Source organism: Tetrao urogallus, assembly GCF_951394365.1.
Source record: "Tetrao urogallus genome assembly, chromosome: 1".
Lineage (NCBI taxonomy): Eukaryota > Metazoa > Chordata > Aves > Galliformes > Phasianidae > Tetrao > Tetrao urogallus.
Genome location: NC_136813.1, coordinates 51,326,743 through 51,348,603, shown reverse-complemented (window position 1 = coordinate 51,348,603; position 21,861 = coordinate 51,326,743). Strand labels below are relative to the sequence as shown.

Sequence of the window (21,861 nt, the reverse complement as noted above, 5' to 3'; positions counted from 1 at the left end):
ACTTGTTACAAAAATAGCATAGGATGAATGAGAGATGCCTCTCATTTTTAATGTATCTAAAAAAAAAATGCATTAAAAACTAAGTAGATGAGAGAAATGTAGTGTTTTAAAAATTTTTCTCACCTATACTCTAGAATGTTAATAGTAGAAAAGAGGCAGTGTAGTACGAATTCTTGTTTGTATTGCCTTTTTATTTAGAAACCAATGGTTATCACAGTAAATACCTATTTCACATATAATAGCTGTAGAGTAAGTTATAAATACCAAGAGGTAGAAAAAACTTTCAGATAATGCAGTAAAATCTTACTGCAGACTTTTCATTTTAAAATTCTTTCTTATGCATTACTGATTTCAGCATTGTTTTCTAATGATACTGATTAGGTTACATGCAAGTAAAAGCTTTTCTCCTGTAACTGACTGTGTAAATAGCACTTCTATGTTTTATTACATGAAACTGATTAATACCAGTCTTATAATTCTTTTTCTGTACACCTTTTTTTTTCACTAGTCATTTAAAAGAAGATTTTTCCACTTAATCCAACTTGGTGATGGATCCTATAATCTCAATTTCTACAAAGATGAAAAAATATCAAAAGAACCTAAGGGATCTATATTTCTGGATTCATGCATGGGAGTGGTTCAGGTAATTATAAATATTCTGCTCGCTCTTAATTTTGCATGTTATGTGAAATTATTTTAGAAAAATAAAAAAATGCAGATAACTTTGGTCATAGATAAGCATCTGCTATGCAGACAAACAACTGCATATGCTGCAAAAACAGTGAACAAGATTTTAAATTGGAAGACGCTGAATTTGAAAAATGTTTCTGAAAGCAGCAGAAGTTGTTGGTTGATGTCAAATATTTCTCAAAAATACGTAACAGAATTTTAAGGTGAAGGCATAAAACAGCATCCTGAAATTATGGCAAAGTAATGACTGCAAAAAAATGTAGTGTTAAGTTCAGTTACATTTTGTTCTTACATGGGCTGTAGAGTGTTTTCCATAGCTTCTTGTGTGGGATTTGTGTTGTGGGAATTGTATTAAATTCAGTCATCCTTCCAGATGCTTTCATTTGACCTTTATAACATTACTTGTATGTGCTTCTCTTTATTAAAAAAGTTACGGGCTTTGGTAAAAAATGTTTGTCTGTAGCAAGTGCCAAAGAAAAGAGGTGGTTTTTTTTTGTGATTCTGTTATGTATTTACAGTGAATTACTTAACTGTTTTGTTGGGCACAGCATACCTGGAAAAAAGCGTTGGGTTTTAGAGTTCTGTTAACTTTAATAGAAATATATTTTAAAAATACATTTTTTTTAGCATAAAGTTGTTTGAAAATTTATGCAAAGAGATACAACAAGTCTACAGAAGATTTTCTTTTGCAAATATTGCAATAGTGTTTTTGGATATATATTTAATAGGCACTTCATATGAAAAGTCCTGTAACTATAGTAAATTTATTCGTATTGCAAGTTTACACAATATATAGGTTTACACAAGTTATTTTACTTTACATTTTCAGCCAGTTCCACTACAGCTACTTTCATTCATGTTTTTGAAACAATCAAACCAACAAACAAACAAAAAAACCAGTTCCTAAACGCATTTGTAGTCTTTGTTTTCTAGTTCTTATAGTGCAGTTTTCCTTTAGCTTTTCTGATTAACTTCTTTTGCTTTGTTGCATTATAGCAATGCACTTGTTCAAAATGCAGACTGTTTTTGTTAAAAAATCTGAAATGCAGAATTGTTGGATAAAATAGCTTAATTTGATTTGTGAGTAGGTAGAATATAGAGATGTCATTGTTAGATCTTCTATTTTATTATAGAACAATAAAGTCAGACGTTTTGCATTTGAACTCAAGATGCAAGACAAGAGTAGTTACCTTTTAGCTGCAGACAGTGAACTTGAAATGGAAGAATGGATAAACACTCTGAACAAAATCCTTCAGCTTAACTTTGAGGCTGCAATGCAAGAAAAGAGAAATGGAGAATCTCATGAAGGTAAGCGGGGTATCTCACAATGCTGGCAACAATGACTGCACATGTGCATTCAGAAATAAAGGCTGCTAAAACTTACTTTGTTTTGGTCGTAGGAAATTGTACATCTTTTCATTGTTTGTTGTAATGATAAGAATTTTGGCCATTAGACATCAGTATAGCACAGTTCTCTGTTGATTTGGCCTGTGTAAAGTCTAGAACAGGATACTGCGACTGGCAGAAGTCTAGGTGACAGAACCCATAGTGAAGAATCATCACCAAAGTAGTTTGAGGGAGACAACTGAGAAGGGACTTGTTTGAAAAAGCATAAAATACTGGTGAAAATGGAATAATCTATTCTGTCTGTCTCTAGACAGAACAAGGCATTGTGGTAACTTAAGGTACTTAAATATAACTTTCATCACCACGTTACAGGACCCATACAGATTGCTTGGCGTAGCTTATTTTCTATTGGAACTCTTTAAGTATGAATAAGCCAGACAACTATAACGACTGTGGTGTAATTATAGTTAATAGTTGGGTGACCTGTCTGTATGTTCTCTTGTGTGTTTTTTGTGCTGAGAGTTGATGGGGAAAGAAAACTAGTATTGAACTAAGGGCATGCCTGTCCATAAGAGTCCTGAAGAGGTAATAGGAAGTTGATCTACTTATAGATATCACTATATGCCAAAGGAAAATTTAGAATTTAAAATTAGTTATCATGTATTTTGGTGAAGATCATCAGAACTTAACACGATACATTTGCAACAGAATCAAATAAAAAAAGGGATGCCTACAGCTTTGTGGAGGACGTTTTGGTCGGTGACCACCAACTCACCTTAGAACCAGAAGATGCTTATAGCTAACAGAATGATTGATTTGTAACTCCAGTAACCACTGAAAAGTAGACTTGAAAATCTGTACAGAGGGAACTTGCTTTGAGGCCAAGGTGCAGTTCATGGTAGAAAGAGTGACATAAATTTGTTCATGGAGCATCTTCTTTCATCACACAAATATCAAAATTAGTATTAAAACTAATGTTTATTTTCTAGGTAAGATTAGGAATAACTGCTAGTTTACCAATTTACGTAAGTGATTACATCTTTTAAGAAGTCATTGCATCAAAGTGAAATGATGGAATCAACTACAACCTGTTTATGTTAGTTGTTATTTTGAAAGGATATGAGTTACGAACAAACTACTCAGAAATAGCTTTGCTTCAGAATTTTGGAAGTCTTTTTTTAATGTGTGTTTTAATTGCAGATGATGAACAAAGCAAGATGGAAAGCTCATCAAGTAGTTTTGACAGTTATTATCCTGAAATTACAAAGGTAATTTATATAGTAAATGATTACCCAGGGTATGAAGTACTAAGCATAGTAATTAGTCATGTGAACTTCCAGTAAAGGTGAGTTGTTTCCTTCCAGTTTGTTTGTGGTAGTTTAAAAGCTCTCGTCAATTGGAGTAGTTATTGAGCTTCTCCATTTATTTTTTAAATTTTTTTAAGACAACCTGGCTGGTGTCTTCAATATTTATTTAAAGCAGCTCTACATGCTGTCTAAAAGCAGCATTTTTTAATTATTTTTTAGTTTATTATATTCTGCATAATTTGTGTTGTTTTATTGCGTACAGGTAAGTGCTAATGCACTGATCTAGTTATGCTAAACTATAGAGAAGCTTAATAACAGTAATGATGTGAATGTGTTCTAAAGTACTTGTGCTTGTAATGAGGCTGCAAAATCATGGGTACTTCCTGTGTTGGCATAGTTTTTGGATTTTAATTTTGTTTTTATAAAAGTGTTGTAGGCTCCTGAATTACCTTTAAGATGAAACTCTAGAAACCTTTCCATTATTACATATCCATAAAAAAAAAACCTGGAAAAGATTGTTCAGCTAATGTTTTATGACAACGTGAACATTTTTCCACTGTGACAATGTCTAATAAATAAGATGAAATAGAAAAAGAAGAAAATTGAATAGCAGTGCACAGAAAATAATTGTTACTCTTCCATAGCCAATGTACAGACATCATTGTATTAGTGACTTATGTGATATAAGTAAGTTTTGTGAATACTCTGTGGGAGAAATTTTTGTTGAATTATGAAGGGACTGGAGCTAGTAACATTTTTCTATTGTAGTTGCAGAATCCAAGCTTCATACTATTTTTTGCAGTTTTGAAGCTTTTCTCTTTGTTCATGCTTTAGAAGGCTCTCCTTTTCATAGGATCTGTCTGATGTAGTCACTAGTCCAGAAGATGTACAGGGTATAAATCAAGACCAAGCAGTAAGACAGATGTTCACTATATACCAGTACATCAAAAAACTCAGAATACAGTAACGGGTTTTTAGCACCCAAGCTGGTTCTTTGACAGTTCTTAGTATAACCATATTATAATCAACTTTGTACATGCATACAAAAAACTATTATGTTAACCCCAGCTATAGCTGCATTTGGAAATTAGTTGGGATTTTGGTGCATATGATCAAGTTTGCCTTGAAAGAGCTGTAAGTATCAAACAGCATGGTTATGTGAGGGTATGGAAAAATAATTTCAGTTATGAATATAAAAAGATGTTTTTACTGTATGGAAGAGTTTTCTTTCTTTATTGTTGAAGCTATCAGAATACTTAGGTTCCATATAACCTCTGGTGTGAATTCTGGTGTGAAGGGCTGTAGCACCTGCATATAATTTTAGTAAAAAAATGCTGCTTCCTGTTTCCATAACCTTTCCATACCCTCTAAGCTAAATATTTTTCTAGCATGTTATTTTCCTCAGCTCTTTAAGCACTGGCTTTTTTTTTTTTTTTTTTTTTTTTTTTTTTTTTTTTTCCCCTGTGGATGCAACCTGTTTAAATTTCTGTTTCCTTCAAAATAAACTATTTGGTTTTCCCATTCAAGTTCACATTTACTATTTGTTCGAATGCATTTTTTTCTAGCCCTTTTTTTCCCTGAGAAGAACAGGAAAACTTCTGCCTGCTTGCATTTTTATGTTACTTACGCCTTAACTTGATTATTTTATGTAAATGCTGATTCTTTTGAGGATTTTTGTCCTCTATTTTTTCTTGCATTGTTTTTTCAACTATTATTTTTGGCTTGTTGGTGGTTTTTTTTCTGTTTTTTTTTTTTTGTGTATGTGTGTGTGTGTGTTTTTGCGGGGGGGAGAGGGGGTTGTTTTTGTGGTGTTTTTTTTTTTACCAATGGAAGACTTTTAAGACATTGAGCCTTCTTTTAAATAAGTTGTTTTATTATTGTTGTTGGTTCTGAGAGGAGACTCTCACAATAATTGACCCCGTATCCTTACGAAGAAAGAGAAATTCCTTCAAGGGTGATTTTAGAGCATCTCACAGTGAGGAAAAACAGTTTTTGTAGAAAATGTTTAACTCTTGTGAGTAAATCTCTGAAACTTCCTTTTTCAAGTCAACAGCTGTTATTTTATAACATTAAATAAGATTGTTCTGTGCACTTCAACGTGTAGTGTGCACACGCATAGCTGAATCTCTGTCCTACCTACTTCATGTTCCTTTTATCTGCAATTTAAGTACCAAGAGTAAATACAGATTTTCTTTTCCAAATCTTCATTAAATATGAAAAAAAAAACACCACCAACAACAAAAAACAACTAGAATCTAGACCTTGGTCTTAAATGCATGTGTTGCTGTCATAATCAGTATGGCTAAGCACCTCCTTGACCATTATGTTTCTTAGTATGTTCTCAGATAGGAAAGCATTGTCCCTGTTATGCTAATGAGGAAATTGAATTAGTCACTGCCAAGCTATGGGGAGAGTTGATGACTGTATATGTAGTACATTCTCATTTCTTGATTTCTGACCAACTCCATATGAATCTACCCATCAAAAATATATAGGTTTTTGTCTTGTCCCTACTGGGTAAAACACTTAACAAATCTAAAACCACTTAATATGCTTTAGCTGAAGAAATTTCTGTCTTGCTCTTATGACTAGGTCATCTTCCTTTTCAGCTCTTGTAATTGACAATTATTTTTCCAAGATGTACTCATTAACTTCTTGTCATCTTTAAGCTTCATCACAGTTTAGTCTTGTACATTGTGATCAGCTGCTCAACAAGCAAAATCTGCCAGTACTCTGCTGGAATCGAGTGTATTATTCGTGCCTTCCACAGCAGCTGTTGCCTTTTTCTCCTGTGCCCACTAAAGATCATAGTAAATTAAATCCACTGAGCCTCCATATTAAAAATCACACCTCAAAAGTCCCTCTTCTGTTATTCATCCTTTAGGTCGATTTTTCTCATTATTATTGGCCTGTAATAAGATTTGAGCTATTAGAGCTGGTAGTTCGTTGTTTGGTTTTTTTTTCTTGAGGAAAGTCAGAAGTTTCTTCAACCTGACAAAGCAGATGCAGATATTCAGCTGATGGTCAGTGATGAGCATTTTGGTTTGGTAAAACCTTTTAAACTAGTACAGGATGATCCAAAGATAGATACCTGCCCGTAAAGTATGACTTTGTATTCCTGTTTAGCTATGCTCTGGGAATGGCAACTCTACAACCCTGTTAATTTTGGCTCAGGGATATGCCCATTTCTAATCTCTTCTGACTTTAAAAATCATACAAGACCTTCTTATGGAAAAGAAGCCTATGCATAACACCAGTTTTCACCTTCTATTTTGTTCCACTCCCTTTATTTTAATGTTAATATGTAGGTCTCCACAAATCCTGGTCAAGATAGATGTACCTCTTAGCTTTGCAAAGTAACTTTTCTGTGTGGGAGTTTTGTCTTCTGGAAGGTTTGGGTTTGCTTTTGTTTTTGTTTTCATCTACCCACAGGAAAACCACTTATTTGGCAGTAAAGCTCAAGGAAAAAAAAAAAAAAAAAAACAACAAAAAAAATGTCGAGGGGGGAGCTTCTGATCACATTTCTTAACTTAGCTAACCTGTTGCTTACTGAGAAATATTATGGTCTCGTTGCAGCTCTGAGTAATGGGTAACCTACATTCATACTTTGTTTTTTACGATTAAATCATTTTCTGAAGATTATTTATTATTTAAGGAAAGAATGTGCTACATGAGCTGCACTGGAGTGTACTTTCCATGAATTTGGTAACTTCCATGCTGCTGGTGTTGGTGGGTTTTTATATTTTGGTGACTGAGAAAGATTTAAGAGGAAAGGAACTGTTTCTCACTTTTTACTTGGGTGTGATGAAGCAATATAAACTAAGGAGGAGTTTAGGACTAGAGGGAATGGCCTCAAGTTGCGCCAGGGGAGCTTCAGGCTGGGCGTTAGGAAATATTTCCTTGAGGGAGCGGTCTGGTGCTGGAATGGGCTGCCCTGGGAGTTGGAGGAGTCAATGACCCTGGAGATGTTTAAGGAATGCTTAGTCGTTGTGTTGAGGTGCATGGTGCAGTGAGAACTATTAGTGTCAGGTGGACAGTTGGACTGGATGATCTTGTAGGTCTTTTCCAACCTTGGTGATTCCATGATTCTATGAGTTTCGTAGTTCAGAGAGAGAAGAGTGTATGAATTAAAAGCATTTAAAGCTTTGAACATCACAGAGGGGGAAAGAAAAAAAAAAAAGAAAAAGGAGTGAAATTGTGAAATATTTTCATTTAATATATGATACTAAGACCTGTTTTCTTGTTTTGGATAGAGTACCAGAGAAGCAGAAATCAAGCTGAAAAGTGAAAGCAGAGTTAAACTTTTTGCCTTGGATCCAGATGCACAGGTTAGACTTCTTACAAGGAAGCATGTTATTTTCTTTTCTCTTGATCCTTTTGAAATGAAAACCAACATACTTAGATTTCCTTTTCTTTTGTCTTTTTAAAGAAACTCGACTTTTCTGGTATTGAACCAGAAGTGAAGCCATTTGAAGAGAAATTTGGAAAAAAAATACTTGTGAAGTGTAATGATTTATCTTTCAATTTGCAAAGCTGTGTTGCTGAAAATGAAGAAGGACCAACAACAAATGTAAATAATTATTTTCTATTAATATTGTCTTTAATGCTTCCTTGACACTGTTCTCCATGGCAAAATTTCTTACTCTAACTCAGGAACTTGGATTGCTTTTTCCTGCTCTTAAATCAAAATGAGAGCCTAAATCATACAATAAATGGCTTTGTTACAGATCTCCTTGTGGTATAGAAAGTTAAATTTTTCTTTTGCTGTCTTTTACACCTTGTCAGTACTATCTGGAGTGGCCCTTTGTTTATGGAAATAATACTTATCTTCCTTTCATACATGTTTTTATGGTAGTGCAGATGCCTGCAATGACACGTCATTGTTTTTTTAAATGTCTAGGTAGAACCTTTCTTTGTCACATTATCACTGTTTGATATCAAAATCAATCGGAAGATTTCAGCAGATTTCCATGTTGATTTGAACCACAACTCAGTACGGCACATGATAAGCAGCGCTCCTCAACAAATGATGAATGGCAGTGGTGATGGTTCACACAGGATTCAGGATGCTTATGAAACAATGTTACAGTATCCAAAGCAGGTAAGTGTTATTGAGACCTGGCTTGAATTCTGTTTCGAAAGGGAGAGTTTTCCTTAATGCTTCACACAGCGTTCCATGATGTGATGTCAAGATTGTATCCATTTTCCGGTTATATTTATCTCGTGTTTTGTTTTTAGGGAATATTCTCAGTCACATGTCCTCATCCAGACATTTTCCTTGTGGCTAGAATAGAAAAAGTGTTACAGGGAAGTATTACACACTGTGCTGAACCATACATGAAAAGTTCAGATTCTGCAAAGGTATGTTATCTTCTTTCGTGGCACTTAAAAAATACTGAGGCAAGATTGCTTGAAATTAATAAGTATTAGTCAGAAACCTACTTTCTCCTTCATGGGTGATGATGATTTGATATAGTAAGTTCTGGTTATTAGTAGCAACTATTATTAATTGAAACTTCATTTCTAGCATGTTTTTATGAAAATTATTCAGCTTTTTTGTAACAACACTGATATATTTTTAATGTCTTTGAATAGACTGATTTAATGAAATATTTATCTTCAGTGTGAAAATTGAGTTGAAAACTACTGAACAATGAAATGTTAAATATAGGTCAGAAATCAACTATATGCCTCTCTTACTTAATGCATCTCATCTACTATAATAATTGTTTCTGACTTTGGCTTGGTTTTTAGTGACCATACAATATTGTAGCTTTCCTATCTACACTCTTATTTTTCTTCAGAACCGTTGGGATCATTAAACCACTGCTTTTACATTTAAAGTGCTTTGTAGGTTGGAAAGAACTCCACATCGCCTTTGGAAATAAACCATTGAAACATTTTAAGTTTGCAGAGATCTAGGATGTACCATTTTAATACTTTTGGAAAGATCCTAGCAAGAAGCGTTGTCAGTTACTGCTTCTTGTCTGTCACTGGAGCAACAGTGTTTTAATTTTTTTGGCTAACAGAAATGCTTAAATAGTTGGATCAGGATGTTAACAGAGAGGGTTTTTTCGGGCAACAGTGAGTACTATTTATGTATCTCCTGTTTTCAGTTGGTGAAAAGAGCAAAGGAAGGGTTAACTTTCAGTCTCCCCAGGGGAGCATTGTTCTGGCCTGCTGATTTAATTCTGGCTAAGCTACATCTAAAAAACTGTATTTTTCACTTGATCTTAGTATAGAGCAGGCTACTGATTTGCTTTTCTGGGAATACTCGAGACTTTTTGTAGCTACCGTTAGAAAACAGCAGCATTGTATTTTAGGAGTCTGTTTTTGAAGTGCATACTGTTACTGAGTTAAAACAAAACTGCTACTGCTTTTTGGTGGTCTTGGGCCTGAGCCACACAGGAGGGTTAATTAAGCCCAAGCGTTTCCAAAATGTGATGCCGAGTGCTGGAATTACATTGCCCTGTGATTCAGGAATGACCAAATAAGAACATTCATTGTTATATTAACTTGCGCTGTCCATTTCTGCTTTTCATTTGCTTATAACTTTATACAATCGAACATTTAGTTTGACTTAATTAATTAGAAACAAAAGCAGAACAGTACTGACCAGCTGTGTCAGCCTCCCCCATATGTCCGTGCAATGAGCAGAATTACTACTCCAGTCAAGAAGGGAAAATGGAAGCAAAACAATCTGTAGCTAAGAAATCACTTGTTCTTCTCCCCTTTAATGCTTTCTTGTTGTTAATAAGTAATTATTTATCAAGGTTCTGTACTTTTATGTGTAATTTCTCCCTTTTTACAGGAAAAGATAATTGAGAGTTGACCCTAAGGGCATAGCAGTAGAAACAGTGTCAGCAGCATAGAGCAGAGATGGCTTTTCCTGCATCTAACAAATACTTTGCTCTGTACTGGCACAAGTGGGAATCTGATTTTTAGAAAAGAGAAACTCACTGCTCTCTCTGAAGGTTCTACTTCAGCTGAAATATTTCAGCTCTGTGTTGAACATCTCCAACAAGTGGGTTTCTAGCTCTGCTTGTTGGTTCAGCATAACAGAAGTTTGTTCACTTAACAGTTTACAAAAACAAACCGAACATTTTAATGAGAGCAATTTTACAATGTACTTGATTAAAACTGTCCATGTGATCTTCACACAACTCTTCTCTTATATGCTATATGTAGTTGTAATACAAATATTGCATCATATTTCATTGAATTATAGGATAGCTTGGGTTGAAAGGGACCTTGAAGGTCATTGAGCTCCAACCCCTCCAGCCGTGGGCAGGGTATTTTAATACTTAATCTTCAGGAATGTGTTCTCATACATTGAGTGGGTAGTGAATAGGGGAGCAAGTGGGTGAAAAATAATTATTTTTGTCTGGAGTTGCATTTCTGTCTTAAAAAGCAGTTGAATTCTGCTCTAGCTTCCATAGGAGTTTTGTATATAATCAGGGACATTCTTCTTATTAGCCATTTTTTTTTCCTTATAATGATATTAATTCTGTCACTGAAAAATAGAATTTTAATTTGTTGATCTAAATATTCTGTTAGCATAGTTATTTAAAATATATTATAAAATCAAAAGATTTGCCTCAGATGTTGATTTGGTATTAATGAGTATGTACAGTGGTTTTGTAATTGGAGTGAGTTGCTTTGGTGGTTTGTTCCCTTGTTCCCAACTCACTCTCTTTTCTGATTATCACTGAAAATTTACATATTAAAGAAGGCTGAAATCAAATCACTTGAAATGTGAGATCAGCAGGCCTTGCTGAACCTGGAATGAACAGTTAAGAGGTATTTTAATTCATATGATTTATATCACTTTTAATATTGGTTTTAATAGTGGGTTTTTCTTGTACGCTAATGGTGAAAAAAAACACGGCTGTTTCTTATGTCACTTGCAGGTTGCACAGAAAGTTTTGAAAAATGCTAAGCAGGCATGCCAGAGATTAGGTCAATACAGAATGCCTTTTGCCTGGGCAGCCAGGTAAGGACAGACCTTGCCAATCTATATATCTTCCTAGCTTTTCTTTACCATTATCTTCTGCATGTCCCTTTAAAACGTAATCTGCTATAAACATTGTTTTAGTTTTACTTTGAAGTACGCAAAGATTTCTTAAAAGCAAACAAACTTTAGCTTTGTAATAGGAAAAGAGGTAAAAGTTTCATCACATTATTGTTCAAATTATTGAATATTGAGAACTGTTTTTCATTGTTAACATTTTGATTTTACTGAGAATTAAAATTCTTACAATGAAAGGAGCATTAAATACTTGGTACAAAGGAAGGTACAACGTGTTCTAATTTGTAGTAAAGGCATTTCTTCAAGAGAATTGCAACACTTGTGTTAACACGTCTGAAAGCTAATTTTGACTTTCAGGACATTATTTAAAGATGCCTCAGGAATGCTGGACAAAAATGCAAGATTTTCTCCTCTGTTCAGACAAGACAGTAATAAGCTTTCAAATGAAGACATGCTGAAATTGTTAGCAGATTTCAGGAAGTAAGTTCCATTTTCTTGCTTTATCTTATAAATAAATGTTTTGGTTATTAGATGCTTCAGTTGAAGATCATCTTCTGATGTATGTATTTGTTTTCACTTCAAATATGGAAGTTGAACAAACATTCAAGGCTTGAAACATTTAGGTTTATTAGAGCAATTCTAATTGCTTTACAAAAGCATTTCCTTCTGTTGTGCAACAGTTAGCTAGAAGTGTATCAATTTGAGCAATCTCAAAAGGCAACAATCTCAAAAGACATTTCCTACAGCTTCTTTGTTTCACATTACTTATCAAATCTGATAAGAAGGTGAGGTTTGTAAGAGGTATTTTAACTCCAATTTAGCAACTTTCTCAAGGTTTCATTGAAGATTACATGGCATTGAAGTTGCTTGCAGTGATATTGAGTTTGAAATTAATGCAGTAAATTTGCCTGCCGCAGCACTTCACTTTGCAAATGAAGGAAATACCTTTGGTTATTTTAGTGTCTTGTTTGTGCAAATGCATGCAGGAATTTTGGTAAGAGATTGTAACATCTAAGGCTTGAGCTATTGGAGTAAGAATCGGGACTCCAAACAGAGTAAGTGACTTTATAGCACAGGCTAGTCTTTGGGGAAAATTTAGCAGCTGCTTCCTCTGCAGTAGTTTCAGGATGTTACTTTTGCTTGTTTCCTATTATCTTTTTTTTTTTTTTCCTGGCATTTCTGAAAGCTTTGCATATTTAGCCCAACTTTGTTTTTTTGTGTGTTTTTTTGTCTGCTTTTCTCCGTTTCTGTAGACCTGAAAAGATGGCCAAGCTTCCTGTTATTTTAGGAAATTTGGATGTTACAATTGATAATGTGTCACCAGATTTTTCAAGTAAGTATTAATAAGTGATGTTAAATAGACATTCAATTTTTTTTCACTTCAGCTTTATATTGATTTTTGATATATTTTCAGATTATGTAAATTCATCATACATTCCCATGAAACAGTTTGAAAGCAGTACCAAGACACCAATAACATTTGAAATAGAGGAATTTGTTCCCTGTATACCAAAACACACTCAGCCGTTCACCATCTACAACAATCATCTTTATGTTTATCTAAAGCACTTGAAATATGACAGTCAAAAGTCCTTTGCAAAGGTGAGTATAGGCAAACCTATATTGTGTTATTTTTTCTAGTTTGATTAAGATTGTTTATGTAATATGTTTCTCTGATGATCCTTCCAATTAATTGTTTGAGTTCTTGTTTTGAAATACTTCTTTAGGCTAGAAATATTGCAGTATGCATTGAGTTCAAGGATTCTGATGAAGAGGATTCTTTGCCTTTAAAGGTTAGTCTTTGATTTTTGTGACTGATTAAAGAAAATACAGAAGACTTAGGAAAGCAGGGTGATAATACTTGGTTGATTTATTTAGTTTGAGATGGCAGCTTTCTGTCTTTCTTTGCATTTGGCATAGAATTAACTTCTACATGATTTGCCTGATTTTGAAATAAAAGAATACTAAAGGGCATTTGCTTATTTATATCAACAAAAACTGCAAGAATAAATTATAGAGAACAAGTGTTTTTTGCCTATTCCAATACAAAACAATAAAGCTTTGTATGAAATACAGAACCAAACTCTATTTGTTACTGAGCTGCCACAGTGTATACAAGTAGGTGCCTGAAAGAAAGGAAGTAGGAAAAACATAAGAGTCCTGAGGTGAGACCACTGTGTTCAGTCTTCTGCACAGCAAGGAGGCTACAGGACATGTAATCTTGTCTTTGCAAAGGGAACAAGAATGAAAGGCAGGCATTTTCAAATGACCTGCCTTTTTTTTTTCATCCAAATCATTGATTGAGTGCTTCAGTCCTTCATATTGTCAACTTCATAGCAATTTAATTTAATGTTTAATGCATTTACCTAAATTTCACAGTTGAAAAGAGATGAACTAGACTCAATGAGTTACCTGTTCTTAATTCCTGCTAGTACGTGCCTATGTTAAACTTGTGATTATTTTTTTTAAAGATCAGTACTTTTGATAGATAAAAATTACATTACAAAACACTAATTCTTATTTAAGATTGCAATGCAATGTACAATATTTCAAAGTCTAGGTGAAACATTTATCTGAGATTTTCCTTTTTTTTTCCCTATTACTAGTGTATCTATGGTAGACCAGGTGGACCAGTATTTACTAGAAGTGCGTTTGCTGCTGTTTTGCATCACCACCAAAATCCAGAGTTTTACGATGAGGTAAATTACCTTTCTCAAGTCATTTCTACTGTCTTATGGAAGTTTCAAAAATACTAGAAAAGGTTTGAGCATTATGAAGGTCTTGCTAATGATTTCAGTTAAATCAGAGTCTGTCTGTTCCCCCCCCCCCCCTCCGTCTTTCACTGCAATAAAAATTTGCAAGTTTTATACGTGTAACTTTTGAATCTTGCTTCAAATAACATAGAAACTGGAGATTCTTCTGTGGTGGACCGTGCAACCAGTATGACCTGTCACTATTCTAGGCTTACACAAAGGTTGTGATTCTTTGTGTTTCAGATTAAAATAGAGTTGCCCACTCAGTTGCATGAAAAGCATCATTTGTTGTTCACCTTCTACCACGTCAGCTGTGACAATTCAAGCAAAGGGAGTACAAAGAAGAAAGATGTTGTTGAAACACAAGGTTTGTCTGCTAATGGTTTACTTTCAGTACTTCCTGGGGAGATTTTATGCAGTGTGTTTATCTTGTAAGCTAAGGTTTTGTTGTCTTGATCTAGGTGATATTTTTTTGTTATATTCTATTGACTGACTTGATACTGTCCCCCCTTATAACAAAGCTGAGGAAGTGTGGGATAGATGAGTGGACAGTGAGGTGGGTTGAAAACTGGCTGACTGGCAGAGCACAGAGGGTCGTTGTTGGCGGTGCAGAGTCTGGCTGGAGACCTGTAACCAGTGGTGTCCCCCAGGCGTCTGCGCTGGGTCCGGTCTTGTTCAACATCTTCATCAATGACCTTGATGAGGGGATAGTGGCCACCCTCAGCAAGTTTGCTGATGATACGAAGTTGGGAGGATTGGCTGACACGCCTGAAGGCTGTGTTGCCATTCAGCGAGACCTGGACAGGCTGGAGAGCTGGGCAGAAAAAAAACGGATGAGGTTTAACAAAAACAAGTGGAGAGTGTTGCATCTGGGGAGGAATAATTGCATGCACCAGTACAGGTTGGGGGATGAGCTGCTGGAGAGGAGCTCTGCGGAGAGGGACCTGGATGTCCCTGGGTGTGCCGGAAACTGCAGCATAGGAAGTTCCGCACAAATGTGCGCAAGAACTTCTTTACAGTGAGGGTGACAGAGCACTGGAACAGGCTGCCCAGGGAGGTGGTGGAGTCTCCTTCTCTGGAGATGTTCAAGACCTGCCTGGATGCCTACCTGTGCGACCTGCTGTAGGGAACCTGCTTTGGCAGGGGGGTTGGACTCGATCTCTGGAGGTCCCTTCCAACCCCTACAATTCTGTGATTCTGTGAAAGATTTCTTTAAGTATTTCTTCTATTTTAAATGTGTTCGAATGCCTGCAACGTGAAAATATTTTCAAACTCATACTGACAATTTATTTGCCTTTTCAATTATTTCTAATGGTGTGAGTTCAGTTCATTTGGCTATTTGACTTTTTCTGGTTTATGAATTGCGTATCAGAGGTGTATGTAAGGATTTATATAATAGATTCATAACATATTTAAAATGATTTTTCCTTCATGTTCTATAGTTGGCTATTCCTGGCTTCCACTAATAAAAGATGGAAGAGTGGTGACAAATGACCAACACATTCCAGTGTCAGCAAATCTTCCATCAGGCTATCTCAGTTATCAAGAAGTGGGGGTTGGAAAGGTATGGTATATAAAATCACTCTTATTTAAAAAACAAGACAAAACAACCTGGAGAGAAGGATTAACTGTAGTTCCAGAATCTGATAATATTTTCATTCACTTTCTAGTGGAAGTTTATTTCTTTTATAATTGAAATGGAGTGTTTTGCCAAAGTTGCACATCTGACTTCAACAAAAAAACTAACCCCTCAAACACAGGTTGGAGACAAAACTTGTGACTAAATTCTGACTTTTAAAAGAATTTGAATCCACCTGCGCTAATGTAGTTTTTAATTTAAAGTGTTAAGTGATTACATGTGTTATTATTTAGCTGGTGTATTTAGGAAATGGGTTAGTTTCGTTTTGTAGTAATGATTGAAGTTAGTAATTTTTAAATATATTAAACTATTTTCAGCTTATGAAGATATGCAAATAATCTGAAGTCCTTTACTAAATTTTTTTTAGCATTTCATGCTGTCTCCTTTCAGTAAGTCCTTTATTCCTGAAAAAGTATTATTCTCACATCTTAATTTTTGTGATCTTTATACTTCACTAGTAAAATTTATGGTTGTATTTTTCAAAGCAGAAAGCTTGCAAAATTAATGGTATTAAAAATAAAACAAAGAAGAATACAAAATGGAAAACGTGGTAGGAGATTTGATTAAGTGAATGAAATGCAGATAGAAAATTGACTCATTTTGGAGGAAGAGGCTTGAAATCAAGAGGTGCTACTCTCCTCCTATTCTGCCACCCTTTCTTTTTTAAACTTTACTGTAAGCTTTCCAGCCATTGATGTCTTCACATCTCTCATCTTTTCATATTGTAGGTATATTTATTCTTTATGCCTCTGCTGTTCATCTCTGATCACATCCATGTGTAGGAGGTCAGGACATAGATGATTAGCCATAATTTTAGCAGTAAAGTCTCTCTCTGATTATCAGGGTTTACAGCTGAGCCTTCCCATTCTCAGTTCTTTGCAAATGGAATGGGAAGGAAGCACTGCCTGCTCCCTGTCAGTAACCCATGTTAAACCATATCAGTAGTAATTTTTTTTTTTTTTTAAGTTACTTTCTCTGAAAATTAGTAGCTATTTCTCTGTAGCCAAAAATTTCTCTGCACGATTTTAGGAGAGACATGAATTCTGGGACTTAAAAGTAATTTTCTTGGCCAGTAGGGAAACCACAGTGAGACTTGGAATAAACAAGAAAAACCCCAAAACAAAGAAAATAACATTCGAGTTTCATAAATGCTTTAGGTAATGTTGCCTGCATAATTTTCCTTTTTTCTTTTTTTTTTCAAATGACTTTATTCATTGTACACATTTCAACCTGTATAGAAAAAAATTGTGTCACTATAAGAAAGCACTGTCTTTCTCTAGTAATACTGTTACTTTTTTTTTTTTTTTTTTACTTCTACATGTCTGTGTTCAGCATTCTGGTCCTGAAATTAAATGGGTAGATGGAGGCAAACAACTGTTAAAAATATCCACTCATCTAGTGTCAACTGTGTATACTCAGGTGAGTTACAAAACAAATTAGAGTTCTAGGAATAATGTATGATTGTTAAATTCAATATGCTGCTGTCCTACCATTCTTGCCTCCTGGACTGCCTCTATGGTTTCTCTCTTTCACATCACCTGTGAAAAGCAGCAAATGTTGAACTGTGAGTCAGTTGCCTAATGTCATCCATTCCAATCTGAGTCTTCTGGTTAGATGAGGGGTTGTAGTTGTCTGCAGGATATTTAGTGGCGTGTTGCAAATCAATGAGTCCTGTTATGACTACTCGTAAAATAGATAATCAAAATTGAGGGGAACGTGTGTTTAAAAACAGGCATGGAATGGTTTGGATTGGGGGGAGCTTAAAGATCACCCAGTTGGAACCCCTCTGCCATGGGCAGGACTGCCAACCACTAGATCAGGCTGCCTCCAGCCACATTCAACCTAGCCTTGAACACCTCCAGGGATGGCGTACCCACAGTTTCTTGGATCAACCCATTTCAGTGCCTCACTGAAAGGAGGAATTCATAGTGAGGAATTTACTCCTTTTATCTAATATAAATCTCCCCTTTTTCATTTTAAAGTCATTCCCCCATGTCCCTTCACTACCTGCACAGGTAAAAATTTGGTTTCCCCCTAGTGAAGTACTGGAAGACCATATCAGGTTCCCCCTAGAACCTTCTCTTCTCCGGGCTGAACAAGCCCAGTTATCTCAGCTTTTCTTCATAGGAGTAGTGCTCCAATGTTATATGGAGACAAAGTTAGTCTTCAGAAGTAGCACACTTAGATACAGCTTCCAAAATTATGTACACCAATGTGAATTTACATATATATACCCATTCTAATGTGTTCTGTTAAGAATTATGGAAAGCAATATTAAGTACTGTTTAATTTGTGTTTCTTTTTTGTTATTCTCAGGACCAGCACTTGCATAATTTTTTTCAGTACTGCCAGAAAACTGAATCTGGAGCTCGTGCACTAGGAACAGAACTTGTAAAATATCTTAAGGTATAAAATGGCACTGGATAACAGATTATGCTATTGATTTATACCTTTGTAAAACCTAGGAGCCTCAGACATTATCTGAGTCTCATTTATGGAATATGCAAGTATGGACAGAAGAAAAGATGCTTCCTAGACCAGATGAATGTGTATTATAAGATGAAACCATAAGGAAATGAGATGGTATTGGTTAGCATTATGGCTGATAATTTCAGAATTCCAATGGCTGTCGAATTAATTCAAACATGAGAATGGAGAGGAATTGGTAACTGTGTTTTTTTTAAAGTTTTGTTTAGGTGGTCACAAGTGTCATGTCTATAGTTCTCTTAAGATTAGATCAACAGAATACACGCTTCCCACAGCAATTTTATCTTTACCAAGTAGGCCATATTCTTAGTGTGGAATCCCAAATTCAGTCATCTTACAATCCACATCAGGTATCACAAGTAACTCCAGGTTTTCTGGGACACAAGAGTTCATGTAATTAAATACCATCTGTTCATAAACTAGATTGTCTGTTACACTTATGTAAGAACTTAACATATTGAATATGGTACACCACTTCAACTGTACTTGCTTTGTGATCTTGGTTACATCAAAATCCTGGTTCTGAGCAATCTTCCCTTCCCTAAAACTTCAGGACACTATACGTATACCTGACAGCAGGTGCTACCAAGGGTGTATAGTGTCTTGGTTAGATCATGTCTTGGCAAAATCCCTGGGTCAGAATATTGCAACAGCAGAGTTAGTTTAAACCTCTTGCTTGTCATCAAATACATGGATGCTCTCACTACACATTTTGAATGTGTTCCACATCACTACATTATGCATCATATAGACTTTGTTCCACTTGCTTTTATTCACTGCTACCTTTATCTTCTGTGGTAAATACAAACTACTGCTATCCTCAGTTCCTGCAGGCCAAATTTCTGTTTAGCTAGGCCTCCCAGGGGGCCAGATACTTTTTACTTTTACACACAGAGAACTTAAATAGCAAGCAATATTTATTTCCTCCACTACGTCAGTAATATTGTGCCACTGGTAAAGTGGCTGAGTTGAACATGACAACTGTTCTCCTGTTTGTTCTATCTGTTCTTCCCCTCCCTAACAATATTTTACATAAATTCATCTAACATTTCTGATTAGAATTTCAGAAACTCACCTGACTCAAGATTTTAATATGCTCTCCTTCATGTTTTATGAGTCCAAACATCACTTAATAATGTCTTAGAAGTTGATGTATTTTCTTGAAGTTCCCTGCACAGCTGCCAGAGATATCAAAGGGGCACAGCTACTAGCCATCTCAGTGTAACTGGATAATCAAAGGCGGCATCAGCTTACAAGTCAACTTCTGGTAGAGTTCTATTTAAAACAGCACCCTACCCAAAAAGGTCTGCATTCTGGACAAAAGTGTGATCTGAAATTCTATTCACATGTTTACCCTGTACTGATATTCAAGGCTTACAGAAAACATAATGCGCAGCACAGCTGTTGTTTCCAATGGAAATTTAAGTGCTTGTAGGAAGGAAGACTGCTTCAAGTCCTGAATGTGCATATAGGCAAACATTCAAAGACAAACAGCAACTTAACAATAAATGAAATTGTTTGAAATATGTTGTCCATATGCACGTTCAGCAAATGTGCTTCCCCTGTGACCCCAACAGATTTTTATGTGACAAAATTTTCTAGAGTTAAAACTGTATAGGATGAATTGCCATATACTGTCTTGTATAGCGTAGACAATCGTCCAGACATATGTTGCATGTGATATAAAGCAGAGGATTTCCAAGTGAAATCTTTTTCTCTAGGTACTGAAAAGAGTCTGTGCTCTCAAGTCTGTGCATACGCAAAATGGACAACGTATCTTGAAGAAATTGAATTGTTAGTAGCTACCAGTCTCTAGTTTCCAGAATTAGGTAGTTTGGGACTACATAGCAAGACAAATTAGAATGACTAACAAGTATAACTTCTATTACAGTTATCACTGCAGGTAATGCAGTGACAGGTAAGCAATCTGTATGTTTTTGTGGAATTTCTTATTTGCTAAGTGTCTGCATTCGTGGATGAAACAGCAAAGTATGTTAGAGTGTAGGTTTAACCTTGCTGTGTTATGCAGTTATTCATTTCAATAAAACAATAAGTAGTATGCATGTAAACTGAAAAGCTGACATAACATTTCTAAAAATGTTTTTAATGAAACTCGATTTAAGTTACTTGAACATTGAAAATATTTACCAAATATTTATGTTGGAAACTTCTCAATTGTCTTCTTTGTAATTACATTTCAAGTAATCAACATTAAATAACACAGTTTTTGGAAGACTTGCAGTCAGTTTTCTAGTTTCAGAACTTGTGATTTATAGCATCCCTGTTACAAGGTAATGATAGTACTGTTCCTTTCTTTCAGAGTCTTCATGCTATGGAAGGCCATGTGATGATAGCTTTCCTGCCAACTGTTCTCAACCAGTTGTTTAGGGTTCTTACTAGAGCAACCCAAGAGGAAGTTGCAGTCAATGTGACAAGGTAAAGAATTTGAAGTGCGACACAGAATTTAAATGATGACTGGCTTATCACTGGTTTATAACTGAATAATGTTTTTCTATTGCAATCACGGTGTTTCTGTGATATTTTACTAGGTTTTTGTTTCTGACTTCTATTTAGGGTCATTATCCATATTGTTGCTCAGTGTCATGAAGAAGGCTTGGATAGCTACTTAAGGTCTTATGTCAAGGTAGGCAAAGTTTCAAAAGTCAGTTAAAAGTAAATAAACTCTAAAAGAAGTATATATATATATATATGTATGTATATATATGTGTGTGTGTATATATATGGATGTACCTGTTCAACTTCAATTGTTTCACATTATGTCAGTTTCTATTCTGTTCTGTTTTTCCTCCCAAAGTATGCTTATAAAGCTGAACCCTATGTTGCTTCTGAGTATAAGACAGTACATGAAGAACTGACAAAGTCTATGACAACAATTCTGAAGCCATCTGCTGACTTCCTTACAAGCAACAAGCTACTTAAGGTATATATTGAACTATACTTTTTACTGTGTGATCTCATCTGATCGTAACTGAAAATTAGGAACAAATTTTGTTGAAGTAATTGTTCAATGCATGTATCAATTTTACAGAATATTTTCTTTTCTCTGCAGTATTCATGGTTTTTCTTTGAAGTTCTGATAAAATCAATGGCTCAGCATTTGATAGAAAATTCTAAAGTGAAGGTATGTCAACTTCTGCAAAATGAAGTTATTATAATAGCAATGTATGCAGTGTCTTCTTTCTTTCATCGCATTTTTACTACATATTAGAAGAAAAAGATTTTTAAAATATAGTTTCTACTGTAAGAAAAAGAGAGAGACAGAGAGAGCAAAGCAGGAGGAGAAAACGGAGAAAAAATTATAGGGCTGTGTAGGAAACTATAAAGGACAGAAGTCCTTTGATCTGTTCCCTATTAGAGGGATCTTCATAAATCACTAGACCTTTTAGTAAGATAATTTAATATTTGTGGTGCAGTGACTTTGGAGGTGATAGTCAACACTATTAACTTTGATGCAAGCAGTGCTGTTCTGCTCCCAAAGAAGTAAAATTGCTTCTGATAGGCTTTTGGTGATACCAAATCATGTATTTCACTGGTAGGCCAATAGTCATGACAGAAAGAACAGTTGAACTCACCCAACTGATGAAGGGG

At 35.2% G+C, this 21,861-nt stretch overlaps 1 protein-coding gene across 6 annotated transcripts in view; it reads left to right on the top strand.

The window, feature by feature from the left end:
• Window positions 1–21,861, top strand: part of DOCK9 (dedicator of cytokinesis 9) — a gene marked incomplete at both ends in the record, with an annotated part of 119,665 nt that overhangs the window by 52,059 nt on the left and 45,745 nt on the right. For all 6 annotated transcript variants that reach the window (XM_079542527.1, XM_079542526.1, XM_079542524.1 and 3 more), the window contains 21 exons: window positions 509–643; window positions 1,824–1,998; window positions 3,238–3,305; window positions 7,598–7,672; window positions 7,774–7,914; window positions 8,245–8,445; window positions 8,583–8,705; window positions 11,255–11,337; window positions 11,731–11,853; window positions 12,627–12,706; window positions 12,788–12,975; window positions 13,101–13,166; window positions 13,980–14,072; window positions 14,370–14,493; window positions 15,569–15,690; window positions 17,098–17,184; window positions 18,082–18,171; window positions 20,573–20,688; window positions 20,827–20,896; window positions 21,068–21,193; window positions 21,323–21,394. In XM_079542527.1, the coding sequence (XP_079398653.1) occupies window positions 509–643; window positions 1,824–1,998; window positions 3,238–3,305; window positions 7,598–7,672; window positions 7,774–7,914; window positions 8,245–8,445; window positions 8,583–8,705; window positions 11,255–11,337; window positions 11,731–11,853; window positions 12,627–12,706; window positions 12,788–12,975; window positions 13,101–13,166; window positions 13,980–14,072; window positions 14,370–14,493; window positions 15,569–15,690; window positions 17,098–17,184; window positions 18,082–18,171; window positions 20,573–20,688; window positions 20,827–20,896; window positions 21,068–21,193; window positions 21,323–21,394 (2,358 nt within the window). The remainder of the gene's footprint in view (window positions 1–508; window positions 644–1,823; window positions 1,999–3,237; window positions 3,306–7,597; window positions 7,673–7,773; window positions 7,915–8,244; window positions 8,446–8,582; window positions 8,706–11,254; window positions 11,338–11,730; window positions 11,854–12,626; window positions 12,707–12,787; window positions 12,976–13,100; window positions 13,167–13,979; window positions 14,073–14,369; window positions 14,494–15,568; window positions 15,691–17,097; window positions 17,185–18,081; window positions 18,172–20,572; window positions 20,689–20,826; window positions 20,897–21,067; window positions 21,194–21,322; window positions 21,395–21,861) is intronic.